The following is a 17,951-nucleotide window of genomic DNA, read 5'->3' on the forward strand; positions in this document are numbered from 1 at the left end:
ATGTTGTTTTTGACTTTGTTCTAGTATGTAACAGACACTTTTCATGATCTAATCAATTCACGAACTGAATCGTCCTTCTAGTTGAATTTTCTGTTTCACTATGGAGGGGTTGCAAATGTCGTTTTATGTTCACTTGAAGCCACTGGAACAACTTTAAGATGCAGGTACTGTAAATGCCAAAAGAGTCTCCTCACTGTTCAAGGTAGGTGTTTAAAATACGCACCATGTTGCATAATTTCTAAAAAAATAAATAAATTACATTTTAATCCATTTGATTTCATTCATGTCTGATAAAACATGTTAATTTCTCTTTCCCATGAGCAAATATTTTGAGTCATCAGAACTGGACGTTTCTGTCAGAAATATCACACACATCTATTCATTTCCAGCCCATTGTGAAACCCATTAAGACAATTTGCTATTGCTGCCAGTTAGTGCTTTGTTAACTTCATGAACCAAGTCCTTGATTGACCGCCTTGTTCGAAATTTGAAATGACATTTTATTCGATTTGTCTACATATAGAGTACTTTTAGAACTTACCCTGTTCTTCATCTGTGAAAGGAGCTTATTAATGCAGCGGTAATTGCGTCCTCATTGAGCTCCCTCTTTTATTGAGTCCCTCTCATTTCACCTCTTTCATTTCTACCATCAGACGACAAAAAAGGGTATGCAACAACACTAATAAGCCTTGATCATTTCTAGAAGCTGATGTAGTCCCCCCAGTCCTCCCTTTTTTTTTTTTGACCTTTTCTCTTACTACTTAAGTTGAATATGTTTATCCTCAGATGTGAGCCTCTTCTCGCTCCCGGGCTGGCATTGTGCTTGCAGCTTCACCGTGGCTGTGACAGGAAGCTCTCGATGCTGTCACAGCGGGGTGAAGCCTCATTTTAAAAAAAAAAAAAAAAGAGAGAGAGAGAGAGAGTTAGCTCTCACCTTTTACATTATGTATAGAGAAGAGTCGGCCTCAAAACTGTTGGATTCCCTTTAGTATGACAATGCAGGGCTTCAGGGAAATGTCACACTTTCACATGCCTTTGAACCTCTTGCTCGAAATGTTTATGTTCTAATGGAGCCCATTAGTGCCATTTTAACATTCCTCACTGTAGGAAGAGGTTGCTTCAGTCCGGAATCTAGTTAGTTATATCTGGAGCAGGTGACAGTAAGTGATAGGTAATAGATGACACCATTAAACTGCCTCTCTCACCCTTGGAGCTGTTTGGACCCTCACTGCTCTTCTCTCGTAAATTTGATGGTAAGATGGCGGTTTGGGATGAGTTTTTGATCCAGAGCTACATTCAGGCTTAGTGGAATTTCATCCTCATTTTCTTGAGCTCGCCTGCAAATTTCTTGCTCAAAGCTTTGGTAAGTGACACAGAAATGTCCAGTCAATTGCCCTCCACATTTTAGGCTGATTGTTATTCCAAGAAAGTTGACTATTTGCAGTTGGAAAGACTACCTGAATTCAATCACTGCCCATTTACGCTGCGGGCAGCTAGACTTTTGTAAATCTGGACAGCTAGTTGTCTTCTCGCGGTAGCTCCATATCATCTATCGCTCTCTTGATTGGGCAGATGGGCCTGTTTGCTTTTGCGCTACCTACTCGACCTCTGTAATTCTCAGTGAGATCATGTGCTAGACAGATGGTAATGTTTATGCTGGGCCTTTTGTTTGTTGTCAGGCAGTAAGTCTCTCTCCCTGTGGCGGTCATGTTGTGTCTTTGCACAGCCCTATCTCTTTGCTATGAGCATGCCTCATTAGCCGAAGAGCTCCCCCATCAGGAGAGCCAACAGGGCAGCGCCCATACGCAGACATCTGCTTCATCTGGCCCCGCTTGGCCCTGCCGATCTGTGGTGGCTGTGCAATCACTTCCTGCCACGTTGAAGCTCCATTGGCAGCCATTATAACACATTAAGAGTCCCTGTTTGACTACATGCAGAGACAAGGTCAGCCAACATCAGGTGTCTCTCTGCATCGATAACGCTGGAGCATCGCCACCTGCTTTTATAGCACTTTACGAGTATGATCTCTTTTTTTACAATCTGATCGAATGGCTTATTACCTTTCCGGCTCATGAATTTCATGTGTTAATCAAAGTGTGAGAGATCATCCAGCAGCGATTGGGATTAAAGACTCTGTTCCTCTCCTTCACAGGAGATCAGAAACATCCACAATGAAGAGCTGATGGGAATTCGGAGGGAGGAGGAAATGGAGATGTCAGATGATGACATGGAGGACGCCCCAGAAAGCAAAGATTCAGATGATTCAGGTATGCACTGTGTCAGATCGACAGTCTACTACTACCTCATTCTCTTAAAGAGGTTTCTGAGGAACCCACTGCACACAGATTGAATCCACTGGTGATTTGTCAGTTTTATGTGGAACCTTTTTCCCGGATCACACAATGCTGATACATTTGCAGATAGAATAACCAGCTAACTTTCATAAATGAAGAGGGGAAATAAGGAATCCAGCTTCATGGAAAGCTCTGACTGTTTAATGACCCTTGATATATATCTGGATTCAGGCTGTGTAACTGGCACTTTTCCCCAGCATTTTTCTATAAACATTCTCTCAGGAACTAATGAAGCTCATATAATTTCCCTTCCCTGTGAGGCCTCAAAGTGTTTTGGAATCTTTTTTGTATCAGAAAACAATTTAGACATAAATATCAATTGCTGTATGTGGACTTTTTTTTCCAACAGCAAAATCAGGCCTGGAAATTGTAAGGAAAAAGACAAAGAAAATCACTCGGTGCTCTTGACTGAATAACTTTTGTAGCTTTAATAAGGATTAATCTATATTTAATTGATCATTTATGCAGTGAAGACTGTGAAGTGTTTGATAACTTTATTCATTTTCTGGATGTGTTAGATCACATATTTAAAATATACTGTCTTTATGATGTTTCTACATTAATTTGGAGATTAAATGTGAAATTATTACAATTTAAAAATATATTAAAATGTTAGGTGCGATTAATCGCGATTACAGAAAAATGTGTGATTAATTAGTTTTAATTGATTGACAGCACTAATATTATTGTATCTATTTTGATTTAATTTTTATATTTAGTTCTAAAATGGAAGAAAATGATTGACTTTCAGTGAATTCTGTAACTTCTCTCATTGATTGATTCAGTCAGACATTTTGAGTTTGAGAATCATTTATGAGTTGCTTATATATAATAAGGAAAGGGGAATGTAAACAAGCAATATTGCAAGCTGGATTTAAACTTGCATCATCCTCATGAGCACTACGGCTCAATGTGTTGAACCGTGTTTTCAAACCACTAGACTACGGTTCCAACACCAGATGAAATCAAATCTGTCTCTAGGCAGTCAAATCAATCATGGCGGAAAAGTGTAATTTTTGTATTACTACTCCCATATCCCCCTGTGGTGGTACTGAGCTGAGCGTGAGTCGGCTCTTCGAGCTCATTTTAGGTCCTGCTTGTCAAAAAAAAACTCATATTAGAAGTCCTGTACCATAGCTGCTCAGGACAGAGAACCATGGGATAGCATCAAATGATCAATATTGGATTGTGTCTTTTTCGGCACCTTGAAATGACTCATCTCACACATGCACCCTCTTTACAGTAAGTTTGAAGGCCCTTGTTGACCCCTCATATGTGGTGCTCAACTATTAGAGATTCACCAGTGTAACAGAGACCCTCATTAGTATGCAAATATATGCAAATGTAATCATACATTTCCCAGGTTTGATTCACACGTCTTCTCATCTGCGACCTGAGTTATTAGAAAACACTGATAACAATCACTGTCAGTGGGCTGTCAGATATTTGAAAGGATGTCACAAGATAGAAAAGGGCAGGAGATCCACACGGTTAATGAAGGAGGTAATTCAACACCCTCCTCGTTTATGAAAACATACCTGCCAATAAGACAAGCGACCGTCGTAAAGAGGAGTGGCTCATGCTAACCTCTGTGTGAATTTTAGCCGTATTGAAGCAGATGCACCTCCATCTTCACTGCAACCCAACATGTTTGCTTTTATTTTCCCCCAGAGTTAATCACTGGTAACGGGCAAGTGTCCTCTGACAATAGCTAGCTCTATGGTGCAGTGTGCAAACGGGAGCTGCTTACTTTACTGTCAGCACCCCTGGGCAGCACAGGTCGATAGAGCTGCCTGCCTTGTTGTGGAAGGTGAACCGGACAGTTTCTGAGGGCAGCAGCTTGATGAGACAAATCAATAAAAACTGCTTGCTTCCCCCTCTCTCTCTGCCTGTGTCTCTATATCTCGCTCGCTCTCGTTCTCTGTCTCTTTATTTCTTTCCCCTCTAATTCACACCAAACATGTTTCCAGACAAAACACAGAATCTATAACATGGCAGCTACCTAAAGGATGCGTACTTGCGTCCCATGGGAATTGCCATTCCATTGTGCTCGGTCTAGCGCAACAGAGTGTCCATTCTGCAAGCTTCAGGGGTCTCAAGACACATTTTTCAAAGACAAACTACCTTTAGTGTCACATAGCATGTTAAAAAATATTGCGCTTATGCTGCTAAATGTGTACATAAACAACCGATTTAAAAATGACACAGACAAAACGCAAGAATCCAAAGGCGCCACCCTAACCACATAAAGTGATTCGTTCAAATGCTTTATGCAGCAACTCTGAACGCACAGAAATAATGCTTGGCGCTCTAAAGAAACTCGATTCAATTGATTCTCGACTCAATTGAACTTTATAAGGTTATTTTGTCATTCACGGTCGTAGTCTGATACCCCCTCCCCCACCTCTACATAATTAAAGCTGCCACAGTTGAGTGCATGAAGTGTCCAACATTCCACACTTTTTTCGGTTAATTAAGTGCATCATCCGGGTATTTAAAGTGCACTTTAAATACCACACTTCCTTTAAAGAACACACTTCTAACACTATTTATGCTATGAAATGACATAGAATAGTGCACAAGTACACAAATTGGGATGAACTTTTTGTTTTGTTTTTTAGTTAATTAAGTGCATCATTCGGGTATTTAAAGGGGACCTATAATGCCCCTTTTACAAGATGTAATATAAGTCTCTGGTGTCCCCAGAATGTGTCTGTGAAGTTTCAGCTCAAAATACCCCACAGATCATTTATTATAGCTTGTCAAATTTGCCCCTTTAAATGCAAATGAGCTGCTGCTCCCGGCCCCCTTTCCAGAAGAGGAACAGCTCGCGCTTCGGTTGCTCAACAACAACAAAGCTGGAGAATCTCACGCAGCCAAAATGAGGATTGTCAGTAACGGTGTTCAGCCTTACATTGTTCAAACCGGAGTCGACACTGATGGAGAGACTCAGGAAGAAGTTACAACTTTTAGACGTTTCTGAATGGTTAGTGGATAAATTTATGTAGTTGCTGTGGAGTTGATTCAACTCTTCCACTAGCATGTGCCTGTCATGTTAATCTTTTGTGCAAATCCAGTGTTGAATTGACCCTCGTTTGTGAAGCAGTCCGGCGTAAAATGACGGCATGTCAACAACACTCTACAACAACAACTCTTCCTCTTCTCTAAAGCAGCCCAACATGGCCTCACCCCCTTTGTTGCGTGTTCTCAGGGGGCGGGGTTTATGTAAATTTAGGGTTAGTGATGTCACTAACCCGGGAAGAAGCTCGTTGAAGTCCCTACCGGCTGTTTGTTGTAGTCCTTAAACAGAGAATTCTGTAAAAGAAAATATCTCTTTGCATTGATCTTTGAGTATCGTAACTTTGCAGATGTTGTTTATGCTCAAACAGCAACATTACACACTGAAGTAAAAAAAAGTGAAATCATAATCAATACTCTATTTATGCTACAAAACGGCACTAGAATGTGAATTGGGGTGCTTCTAATGTGATACTCTGAGCATAAGAAATACAAAGCACACACAAATACTGTGAAAAATATTACATTTGAATTATTAAGAATTATGTTTCATCAATACTTTTCAGTACTGAATGAAATACAAGTGTATTTCTAGTAAATGTTACTGTTATTCACCATCTTGGATTGCTTGTTGCATCGAATTCTGGGATTCCTTTAAATTTGGCCAAAACGAGTTATCTTGAAAGGCAGAATACATTTGCTGGCTACCTTTTAGGGCACTTAAAATGTAGCCTAGGTAGGTTCTGGAACAGAGCTGAGACAGATGACGATGCATTTCTGTTGGTGTTCATAGCTTAACCTGGCTTCCCTTATCTTCCACCCACGTCACTCAGATGCTCATCGTCTCCATCTTCAGACACGCATAACCAAAGAGCCTCGCGATCAGGCAGCCAGCTGTTCCTCCCTCTCCCTGCCCAATCTGAGAGAGACACGCTTCTCGGCATAATCCCGTTATCTCTTCCCACTAGAAACGGAGCAGAGGTGGCGTCTCTGATCATCGAGTTGTTAAGAGATGGCTGAATGACGGAATGTCTCGGTGTGAAGAACCCTTTTGCGTCCGTTTTAATTACAGCCATTTGATAACAATGCCCATGGTACATTAAGTCAAGCATTAAGTAATACACTTTCTCTCCATTTAATCCTCTCTAATTAGCCTCTGGAAGCAAAACGAATGCAGCAGTGGTACTGAGGGTCCTTTCATCTCAGTCCATCAGCAGAATTCTCTAAGCAGCTTTTGAGGAACACTGTTTTCTTCTGCCCTTTCATTTTACCCTTTCCAGGCCTCACCCCGTGAATTATTACTCTGCACACGACTCTTAATATGTGCCTCTTCTTTTTCTGTTACGTTATTGTTTTTCACCCCTGCCTTCTTCGCTCGTGTGTCTCTTATTTCCCTTTCCTGTCACCAATGCAATTGTCATTTTTCATACCTCTCCAACTCTGTCTCTGCCCTCCCAGGGCCGCTGGCTCAGGTGGAGGCTCTGAAAGAGGAGAACGACAGTCTGCGGTGTCAGCTGGATGCCTACAGGAACGAGGTGGAGCTTTTGAAACAGGAGCAGGGTAAAGCGCAGCCCCAGCGCAGCGAGGAGGATGCCACCCGCCAGCAGCAGCTCAGCTTCCTGCAGCAGGCTCTGCAGGGCATGCAGAAGGTACACACACACAATGAACAAGGTATACAGCAAAACAAATCATTTTCTTAAGCAGTGTTTTTGTCTTGGTTCCAGTTAAAATGTGTAAAAATCCTTTAAAATAAAGTATTTTTATTGGATGTTATGATTGTATATTAGTATATTATTATTATATAAGTCAACATAAGATGAAAGTTCACTTTATCTTTTCTAAAAGCCGCATTTTTGATCTTGTTATGAGCGATTCATCCATGCATATTGGGGTGTAACGTACGCAAATATGATGACCTCGGTATTGAAGTCACGGTTTGGTACAGCAGGAGGAGAAAACTAAACATAAAATTGCTTCTTTTTTCATTTTCTTAAGAATAATAATAATAATAAAAAATCTATCTCAGCTAATGCTGTAAACTAAAATATACAGGAGGCCCTTTCTTGCACATTACTATAATATTAAAAATTATAAATTAACAACAGAGCCCAAACTATTAAATTCAGTTGCTATATATTTTTAGATATATTAATCAACACTCAAATAATAATAAAAAAAAGGCATTAACTTCTATATCTAATTATAAAATTATTTTTTAATTATTTTTCTACTCCAATTCATTTTTGAAATATAATCATTTACACAGTTACTGTCATAACTTGTTTTCATGACAAATTTATTTAAACGTAAATAAGTCATTACTAACAGGTAAATATAGTGAATATATAAGCTAATATAGTGCATATATTTAGTAAAAGGCTTCATTTCTCTAGTGAACTAACATGCTGTGGACACTAAATGACTTTCCTGAGGTAAATGTAATGCTACGCGAGATATTATTCTCAAGCTGTTTTATTGATGTCTTTCTGGTTGAGAGATTACACATAAACATATCTATGCATAGATTGTCTGTTCTTCTTCTTCTGCGCTTTTTCCTGTTGTGGTGGTTAGCAAACAGTGTTGCATTACCACGAGCGCCCCCTTCTGGTTTGGAGTGAGGATCGCCTGTGACTGACTGTATTCGTCGTCTGACTGTATGCACCGAACCGTGACGTCCGTACCATGATGGTTCAGGACGAATACAAGTACCGTTACACCCCTTTGTTACAATCGACTACAATCTCCCATTTAGATCTGCCTGCATCCAATCAACAACCAAATCCGTTATTTTTTCTTATGCCACTGGCACATGCTTGCTTAGATATTTTCACTGGAAAATGACAAAAATACTGAATAACAAAATGATATTTTTAGTGCAGAACTGCTGGAGGTTTTTGAAGACATAGGCAGATGCCTGTCAGTGATGTGGCACAATAAAGATCTGTGCCGGTAACCCAAAATGTGTCGTTTCAAAGCCAGCATGGGGTGATCCGTGAACCATCACTCGTCGAGTGTGTGTTTACAGTCTCACACACCTACTGTTTCCTCACTCAGTGAATACAGTGTTGTTATGCGTGAGGATTTTTAGAGCAGTTTAACCACAGGGAGCCTTGAGACGAAACGCTTAATTTCTACAGATCATCCAGGTCAACAATCACAAACAAAGACGAAATGATAAACACAAGAGATGCTGAACATGTAGAATCATGGAAATGTTGTCAAACTGTAGACGTCTCCCACCCATCAAGCGCTTTCATCACATTATTTTATCTTCTCTCAAGGACTGGCGCTATTTTTAGAAGTCTCCCGCTATCATCCTCTGTTCTTCATTGTTCTTCTGCGCTCAGAGTGACCCAGAGTTTTTTAGGCACATTTGTTTTCCCAAACCGTGCTTTCACACAATACAAACTCACATGGTCAGGGTCAATCTGTCCCATTGTCCATCTATTTTTGTACCCCCTCTTTACTGTATCCATCAATAGAACACAAAGAATCCTGGTCACCCTCATTCTAGTCCTATAATCCCAGCACATATAGATGTTCCACATGACTTTGACCTTGCCATGTGAGCGTTATTAGGCCATGAAGGAGACCCGATCTGAGAGGGGCGTTTGTCTCACTTTAAAGGTGTGCGCTTGCTGCTAATGAGCTCTAATGGGATTCTGCATATTGAACGTTGCTGTGCCATGAGATGAACTCGCTGCACGGATCACATATGAGCCGTACGCTGAGCGATTTGTTCGAGTTGGAAATGAGAGTGTTCACTGATCTCCAACGAGCCTGTGAAGACAGCATGTTATTCTGTCACATGAAGTGGATAGTGTAGGCCATTTCTCAGAGTTGAATCACTCTCAAATGGCAGGCGAGGCTGCCGAGACGTTTTCGCTCCTGCACTCAGAGCGTGTTAAACTCACCCTCGGACTGATTTATTCATGATGAGCAGGGCATGAAGGCAAACAAAAAGGTTACATCACCACAGTTTATGTAGCTCAGATAGCTCCTGGCGTCTGAATGCTGAGCAGGAGCAGTAATGAGGAATCTGAGCAGTCTTGAGAACCTCGTGGCTTCTGCTTTATTAGGTTTGTCAACAAATTAGCTTGCTTAGAAGCAGGGTTTGGGGTAACACATTATGAGTAACACGTTACATAATCAGTTTTTAGCATAATACCGGAGTAATTTGCATTACTTCTATTCATAAACGTCTATTTCCCTCTTTAAAAAAAATACACTCAATTACATTAGGTTACATACAACATACATAGGAGTTTTTAAAAAGAAATCCCTTATGTTAAAGGGATACAAATCTACACAGATAAAGGAATCGTGGTAACACTTTGGTATGGGGAACACATATTCACTATTAACCATGACTTTTTCCTTGATAAACTCCTAATTTACTGCTTATTAATAGTTAGTAAGGTGGTTGTTGTAGCGTTTAAGTTTAGGTATGGGGTAGGATTTAGGGATGTAGAATATGATCATGCAGAATAAGGCCTTAATATGTGCTTTATAAATACTAATAAACAGCCAATATGCAAGTTAAAAGTGAGAATTGTTCCGCATATTACTGAAATCATAATATTTTGTGTAATAAAGTAAAATGTGTAAACACAGGAAAAAAGTATTGAACACACTAACTGAAATTGTTTCTAATACTTGTTGGGAAAGCCTTTTCTTCAAGATACGTCCTGTATGAATAAATCAATCGCTCGCAGTGCTCAGGTGGGATTTTGGTCCATTCTTCGTCTTTAAATCTTGAACATTCCCTCTTGTGAATGTTGATCTTCAGCTTCTTCCACAAATGCTCTGTTGGGTTTAAGTCTGGTGATTGACTGGGCCATTCCAACAACTTTTTCTTCCTCTGGAACCAATTTAGAGTCTCCTTTGCAGTATGTTTTGGATCGCTGTCCTGCTGGAAGGTCCACCCTCATCCTCATCATCCTGCTGGATGGCAACAGATTCATCTCAGGATTCCCAGTACATGGCTCCATTCATCTTCCCTTCAATAATATGGATTCTGCCAGTACCATGAGAAGAGAAACAGACCCATAACATGATGCTTCCACCTCCCAACTTCACTGTTGGTATTGTATTTTTAGGGTCATATGCAGAGCCATTTCTTCTCCAAACATGGCAGGTGATATTATTGCCAGAAGTTTGATTTTTGACGCATCTGACCAGACTATATTCTCCCAGCTTTTCCAAATGTTGTGTAGCACACTTAAAATGAGCTTCAAACTGCCTTTTCTTCAATAATGGAGTCTTCCGGGGTGAGCGTGCATGGATCATGGCGGTGGAGTGGATTGACAGCTGTACCTGCTGCCTCCAAGTCTTTCTGGAGCTCTTTCTGAGTGCTCCTTGGCTCTTGGGCTACTCTTCTGACTAACTTTCTGACTCCCTGATCAGAAATCATGCGACCAGCTCCTGTGTGTGGCCGGTTGATGGTGGAGTGGTGTTCCTTCCACTTGAACATAATGGCCCCAACGGTGCTTACATGAACATTTAGGAGCTGTGAAATGCGCCAGTAACAAGTGCCGTTGTTATGTAGCCCAACAATCTTGTTGCGAAGGTCTTGGGAGAGCTGTTTGCCTCTGCCCATCATGAGATGTTTGTATACTTGCATTCAGAGGTGGGTAAACCTTTTTCTAACCTATCAACATGCACTAACTGATACTAATTTGCTCTGGTAGAACTACTTGCCTTGCCTTTACTGCTTTTTCTTAGTGTGTTCAACACTTTTTTCCTGTGTCATTCTACTTTATTACATATAACTTGCTTTATGGAATCTAATATTATGATTTCTTTATCTGTGTGGATTTCTTGAGTTAATACCAGTGTCTGGTCTATGTTTCATGTGAATTGCTGCATTGGAACTGTGTTAATAAAAAAAAAAAAAAATCTTGTTGTGTTGAATACTTATTTCCCCCACTGTACATTTTAATTTATATAGATTCACACACACTTCTCCGCTGAGATTGGCCCCTGGCAGCACAGAGCGTGTGTGTGTGTGTATCCAGCTTTGGATTTAATCAGTCCCTCACCTGAGCCACTACAGACATACAAACATCCTCAAGGCACAAAATCTATTTACTCGTCTCTGGCTGAAATGCACACCGTCCAAATATTTTCCCTCTCATTTCTGAATGTCACTGGCACGGCACCTCTGGAGGTCGGGGAACAGCTGTCATATCAGGTGCATACTGTTGAAATGTCTTTATGAGCTGGAGGTAATCAAATAAAGCCATATTCAACACAGTCATAACATCTGAGATTGAATTATTTGATAGCAAGAAGTCTCAAAGCCTAGAAGAATTTTTAAGACAGCATATTTGGGCATCGTATGCTGTCTAGGTCAAGGACGTATACGTAATACCTGGCGCTATCTATCCATTAGCGTTCCCATTCTTCAATAGCAGTTTTTCGGTTGGCACAGAACCTCCCAGAAGTGCTTGCAATCTCATATGCATCATATACATATCTTTGTTTTTGAAAGAAAGTCTAATATATGGCTTGACTATGTGATCCAACTCTTGTCATGTCCTCTATCAGTATGCAATGAACATGACACTGATCGAATGCGTGTTTATTCTTGACATCTAGTCTTTTTTCTTGAAATTTAACATGTTTTTTTCTCGAAATGCAACGACTTTATTCTCAAAATATGAGTTTCTCAACATTTTACTTTTTTCTTGAAATGTAATGATTTTTTTCTCAACAATAACGACTATTCTCAGAATTTAGTGAGTTTATTCTCGACATGTTATTTAGACTTTTTTCTCGAAATTGAACTAGTTTTTTTCTCAAAACATAACGACTTCATTCTCAAAATTTAATGATTTTATTCTCAACATTGTATTTCGACTTTTTTTCTAGAAATTTAATGAGTTTAATCTCGCATTATAATGACTTTAATCTCGAGATTATATATATATTTATTTTTATTGCTTGGCTCTAATCCTCTTCCGTACCTCTTCCTTAATTCTAACTTTTTTCTTCTTCTTTTTTTCTTCTTTTTTTTCTTTTGTTTTTTTTGGTATTTCAATCAGTTTAACTAGTAATCAGCCTTTAATTAAAATCATGTAATATTGCAGTTCCACATTAAGTTATTTTATTTACTCACCAATACAGAGCTCCGCACATGTGGGAAAAATATGTATATCGTGTCCACGAATTAAGAATTTGTGCGCATAAATCTTGGCCACGTAATAATAGTTTGTTCCAGGGCCTAAAATTAACACTCGCCAATGCGAGTGAAAATCTGTGTCGCCAGTAAATTTAAGCTTTTCTAATGTAAATATTCAAGCGCTAGAACACGCAAAAGGGAATTCTTTACTCACGCGCTATGTGGGAAGTTCAACATCCGAAACATCCGAGGCGGGCGCCAAATACTAAGTTGAGCTCTCTTCCGTGCCTTCCTGTGCTTGAACGGACAAATTCACACAAAATTATGGCAAACAAATGCCTAGTACTAGTACCCTAGTAAACATAGTCGGTTATGTCTTCAGTTGAGAAAGCTCTTAAAGTGACAGCATCCTAATAATCCTGCTGCTGTCTGCGTTTTTAATGTTTTTTTTTTAATGCTGTGGTAGATGATTGTGAATTTTCACCAGTATCTAAAATATTGGTGTCATAACTGCCTGCTTTTGTTTCATGGCTGTTAAAAAAATAGTTTTGGCAGGTAAATTTTCTTAAGTCACCGGACATTGGCAGGTGTGGCAAAAAATTAGTTTTAGGCTCTGATTTGTTCCCTTGTTTTAGTTAAATCAAAACTAGGGAACAAATAGTTCAATATGGCCACAATTTACTAAAATGAGGGAACGAAATAATAATTAATGGGAACAAATTCTTAATTCATAGCCACAATTAAACTAAAACGAGTGAACGAATTAGTAAATCGGTGCCATGATTTACTAAAACGAGAACAATTTTTTTTTTTTATTTTGTCCGCATGTCATGTGTGGGGCTCTGTACGCCAAAGCCAATGTTAAATCTCATTTGGCATTTATTGAGTGTTCATTTTGGATCCTGCTTGTCTACAGTATCCTGAGCTGTGATGTCGAAGGCAGCAGACCTTGAAAATACATTTCACACTATTAAGAGCACTGCAAAAAAAAAAAAAAGAGCACTGCTTACATATGTTGCTTCCAAAAAAAAAAATCTGAATACACGGCTGCAATACGACAGTCGATGCTTTTTTGGGTCCAGTTACTACATCAACCAGCAGGAACTAACTGGTCCATTCTAACCAGCCGAATCGTGACCTATTTGAATAGGTAGGTGGTATCGCTAGATTTTGACAAGAGCCATAGATATTCGCACATACTAACCTTAAGTTTAATGAAGCAGCTCAAACTGCCATCAAAGCGATTGTGCACAGCGTGTGTTCTCTTTAAATACTGATGATCTTATCTGCATGCCGTGTCAGGCCTTTTGAGCTTCTTATAAAGCTCGTCTCTCTTTATGTGTTTTTAATGCCGTCGATTTTCCTTTCTCTAGCAACTGCTCAAGCTTCGTGAGGATCTGAAACAGAGAGAGATGGAGCTGGAGAAGAACTCAGAGGAAAAACAACAGCTCGAAAGCCAGATCCAAAGTCTAAAAGATCGGATTCAAGCTTTCCCCACATCACACGCTCTGCCCGTGAGTAACAGATGTCTCTCTCTGTCTGGGGCTCCTGTCTGTGCTTGTGTTGCGTCTTTGTTCTTTTATCTCTGTCTGGATTCGGTGTGTTCTGTCTGATGAGGAGGAAGAGGACGAGGACGAGAGGAGATGAGATGGCTGTCAGTTTGAGGACAGCGTGTATTAATGAGTCTGTCCTGCTGAACGCTCTCCAGGGAATCAGATCAGAACAGGAATATCTGATTCCCTGTGCTCTAATTAAAATAACATGAGCTCAGGATGAGTCTCGGTGCTTGAAACAAAGAAAAACAGTGTGAAATTCTTGCATTAGACTCCATTGTTTACAAGGAAACAGCCATTTGAATGCCTTCACGTTAACGCTTAAACATTACAGGCATTATTTTAGAGATATGATGGCAATGATCCAGTTGTGATGTCTGGAAAATAACAGTGGTTCTCAACCTTTTTGACTCCAAGGCCAACTCCACATTCAAAACAATATTCAGAGGCCCTCCTATCTACCTGTGGTTCTTCTGTTGTAATAGAAATAAATAAACTCAAAAATAGATAAATTAACTCAAAAATATGTCAGTTAATTGTACATCTGTATTTTATTTTTTTAGCATTTTGATTGAAATTATGTTAATATAACTTAAATTAAATTATTTAAATGCCACAAGAGGGCGCACTGAGAGAAACATTAATGCACCGCATTCAATTGTTTATTCAAAGCAATGAAATAACATGACTGAAATTTCGTAAATTGCATAAGCATTATGAACATAACAGCATTTATGCATAGTTTAATACGCAGAGCCGAAGCGCTGATCACACAGAATACTTTTTTACGTTTAAAAACATGACATGCAGTAGAATGGGAAAAAAGCACAAAGTCTGAGACTTCTTTTTTTAAAAGTTGACCTTCTTTTAACTTTGCATGTCTTTCTAAACATGCGGCTCTCTTGTGTGAGATTCGAGTGCAACTGTCAAATATGTCTGTCTAGCATATGTTTACATAGAAAACAATGGAATAGCAGCGCGGAAAAAGCATTCTATGCGTGTTATTTTAAATTCAACGAATATTTAAAATGGTCGGCTGGACGTGTGTTGTTGTGATTGGTCAACAGTTTCGAGCACGTTTCCCTTACCATTACTGCAAGTTTCAAAACACTAATGCAACTCAACCAAGCTCCGCCCTTTTATTTTGTGAATGGCTTGAGAATTATTTAAATGAGGAATATTGTGACGTGTTTGTTCTCAGAAAAAAAAAACTCAAGACTACAATAGAGGCGTTTCAGGGAGTTCAAGAAGTTTCAGCTCAAAATACCCCACAGATCATTTATTATAGCTTGTCAAATTTGCCCCTATTTGGGTTTGAGCAAAAACACGCTGTTTTTGTGTGTGTCCCTTTAAATGCAAATGAGCTGCTGCTCCCGGCCCCCTTTCCAGAAGAGGGCGGAGCTTTAACAGCTCACACTTCGGTTGCTCAACAACAACAAAGCTGGAGAATCTCACGCAGACAAAATGACGAAAGTGTTCATCCTTACATTGTTCAAACCGGAGTCGACACTGATGGAGAGACTCAGGAAGAAGTTACAACTTTTAGACGTTTCTGAATGGTTAGTGGATAAATTTATGTAGTTGCTGTGGAGTTGATTCAACTCATCCACTAGCATGTGCCGTCATGTTAATGTTTTGTGCAAATCCAGTGTTGAATTGACCCTCGTTTGTGAAGCAGTCCGGCGTAAAATTACGGCATGTCAACAACACTCTACTACAACAACTCTTCCTCTTCTCTAAAGCAGCCCAATATGGCCTCATCCCCTTTGTTGTGTGTTCTCGGGGGCGGGGTTTATGTAAATTTTAGGGTTTGTGATGTCACTAATCCGGGAAGAAGCTTGTTGTAGTCCCTACCAGCCGTTTGTTGTAGTCCTTAAAAAGAAAATATCTCCTTTGCATTGAACTTTGAGCGTCGTAACTTTGCAGATGTTGTTTATGCTCAAACAGCAACATTACACACTAACTAAAGTTAAAAAAGTTAAAAAAAAAGTCATTAACACTGTGTGTAATTCTTGTGCTGACATGCAATTGTGTGTCACGTTGACGTGTTATGCTCGTGATTGTGCTTGTTATCACATAATCTTGAAGTGAGGGAACTCTCCTGGCAAAGTCACTCTCACCGTTCACATATAGCGCTCGTGTTGATGAGCACATGGAATCTATAATAACAAAACCTCTGCAGATGTTTCTCAAAAAATTTGTGCAGAAAATGAAAAGAAAGAAAAAAAACATCTTCCATTTGGTCCTCTTAAAGGCTACAGGTCTTCAGTGCGATCAGCGCACGTGTTCCCAACAGCAGCAGCAGACGCTAATGAAAACTAATGGCACCTCTGCAGCGCCGGCCGACACGCCACACCAGCGGCTACAACGAGCCGCTTTCAATTAACCGCGTGTCACCGCCGCTGTCTTCAACACAGCTCTTATTCAGGGAAACCTGATGACTGTGTTGCTTAAGGGAACCAATCACAACAAATGATTTAAAAACTGTTCATACATGTATGAAACTTAGGAAAAGTGACATTTTAAATCAATCGAGTTTCAAATTTAACTTTCAAAAGGTAACGACAGTTTGAGAAGGCTAAACGACGCACGCCCCAAAATTTGATAGCTTGTTATCTTGTACAGACAGATGTTGTTATCTCAGTTTTCCTTATCTGGTACCGTGGAGCGGATCGTTTTAGGTTAAGTTTGGGTTTTATCACCTCCAAGACTAATCATTTTGGAAACGGTTGGTCGGCTACTCGTAATTCAAAGCAGGAAGAGAAGGAGAAATGTCTGCATGTGGTACAGCAGCGAGTCTGGGTTGATTGGCACTCTGCAGTGGAATTTATCTCGGCACCACTGATCCATGCTGAAGGAGAGTTCAAGGCATCAGCATGTGCATTGATGAATCACCTGAGACAGACTCATTAATGGAAGAAATGAAAATCAATTTTAACGCAGCCATTCCTCCTATAGATCTGTGCCCATCGGTTGTGAGAGCAGTTTATTGTTTTCTGCTAGATGAATGTGTTGCGTATGTCATACATCAGCCTGTACGTGTGTGACTCAGTGTTTGCTCTTCCGTCTCCTGCTGTGATAAACTTCATTAATATGCTTTCCTAGAGTTTCGTGCGGGGCGTCCCAAAATCAGCTCACTGCATTTAAAAGCAGGCCTTTTACTTCACAGTAGTGTGATAAAAGACGCAAATGTTCAGTAAATAATCATGAATTATTAATAGTTAAATGATTATTTATTTTAATTTGAGTAATTAATAAATATTTTAGTGATTACAAGAATCAAATGCAATGATTCTTTCAACAAAGTAATGAAAAAGCGGTGGCCAAAAGGAAAACTGACATCTTCGCCCGTTATTCAAATATTATTTAAGGTTTTGTGAGTATATTGTGTAGTTGAGTTTGGAGTCGATTGTTTTATTAGTGATGATAATGCAATAAAACATGACAAATTGTGCAGACATAATTTTTGGCCATGGTCGTTAAACATATTCATTGTAAAACAGCCGTCAAATATTAAATGTTTAGCTACTTATATCTTACCACGCATGCACTCTTTCACTGTAAAAACTGAAAGTGTCGTGTTGGATTTCACAATCGTCTTCAGTGAAGTAAGCCCCGCCTTCTTTGATCTGATTGGCCATCATTTTGACTTTGACGAGCGCTGTTAGAGCACTGAGGCAGACCAGCTTAAAAAATGTAACTTTTTAAACTTTCTGTCATCCTAACAAGAAACAGAGTGGTGTGTAATGCAGAGCAGCATTAAGAAATATCAAATATTAAGGGGGGCAATTTGGCCATTTCCAATTATTGAGGGGGACTTGTCTATGGTGGTTACGGCCCTTCCGTAGCTAAGTTTAGCGTTGTGTTCTTCCCTCATATTTAAAATATATTAAAAAATATATA

At 39.6% G+C, this 17,951-nt stretch overlaps 1 protein-coding gene across 10 annotated transcripts in view; it reads left to right on the forward strand.

Annotated features, from left to right (window-relative positions):
• enox2 (ecto-NOX disulfide-thiol exchanger 2) overlaps positions 1 to 17,951 on the forward strand; it is a 254,888-nt gene that overhangs the window by 220,955 nt on the left and 15,982 nt on the right. For 8 of the 10 annotated variants that reach the window (XM_051859857.1, XM_051859854.1, XM_051859852.1 and 5 more), the window contains 3 exons: positions 2,153 to 2,267; positions 6,831 to 7,021; positions 13,869 to 14,009. In XM_051859857.1, the coding sequence (XP_051715817.1) occupies positions 2,153 to 2,267; positions 6,831 to 7,021; positions 13,869 to 14,009 (447 nt within the window). Of the gene's footprint in view, positions 1 to 2,152; positions 2,268 to 6,830; positions 7,044 to 13,868; positions 14,010 to 17,951 lie in introns of all 10 variants that reach the window. The other 2 variants (XR_007924820.1, XR_007924819.1) reach the window with 1 other exon arrangement.

Source organism: Ctenopharyngodon idella, chromosome 14, assembly GCF_019924925.1.
Source record: "Ctenopharyngodon idella isolate HZGC_01 chromosome 14, HZGC01, whole genome shotgun sequence".
Taxonomy (NCBI): domain Eukaryota; kingdom Metazoa; phylum Chordata; class Actinopteri; order Cypriniformes; family Xenocyprididae; genus Ctenopharyngodon; species Ctenopharyngodon idella.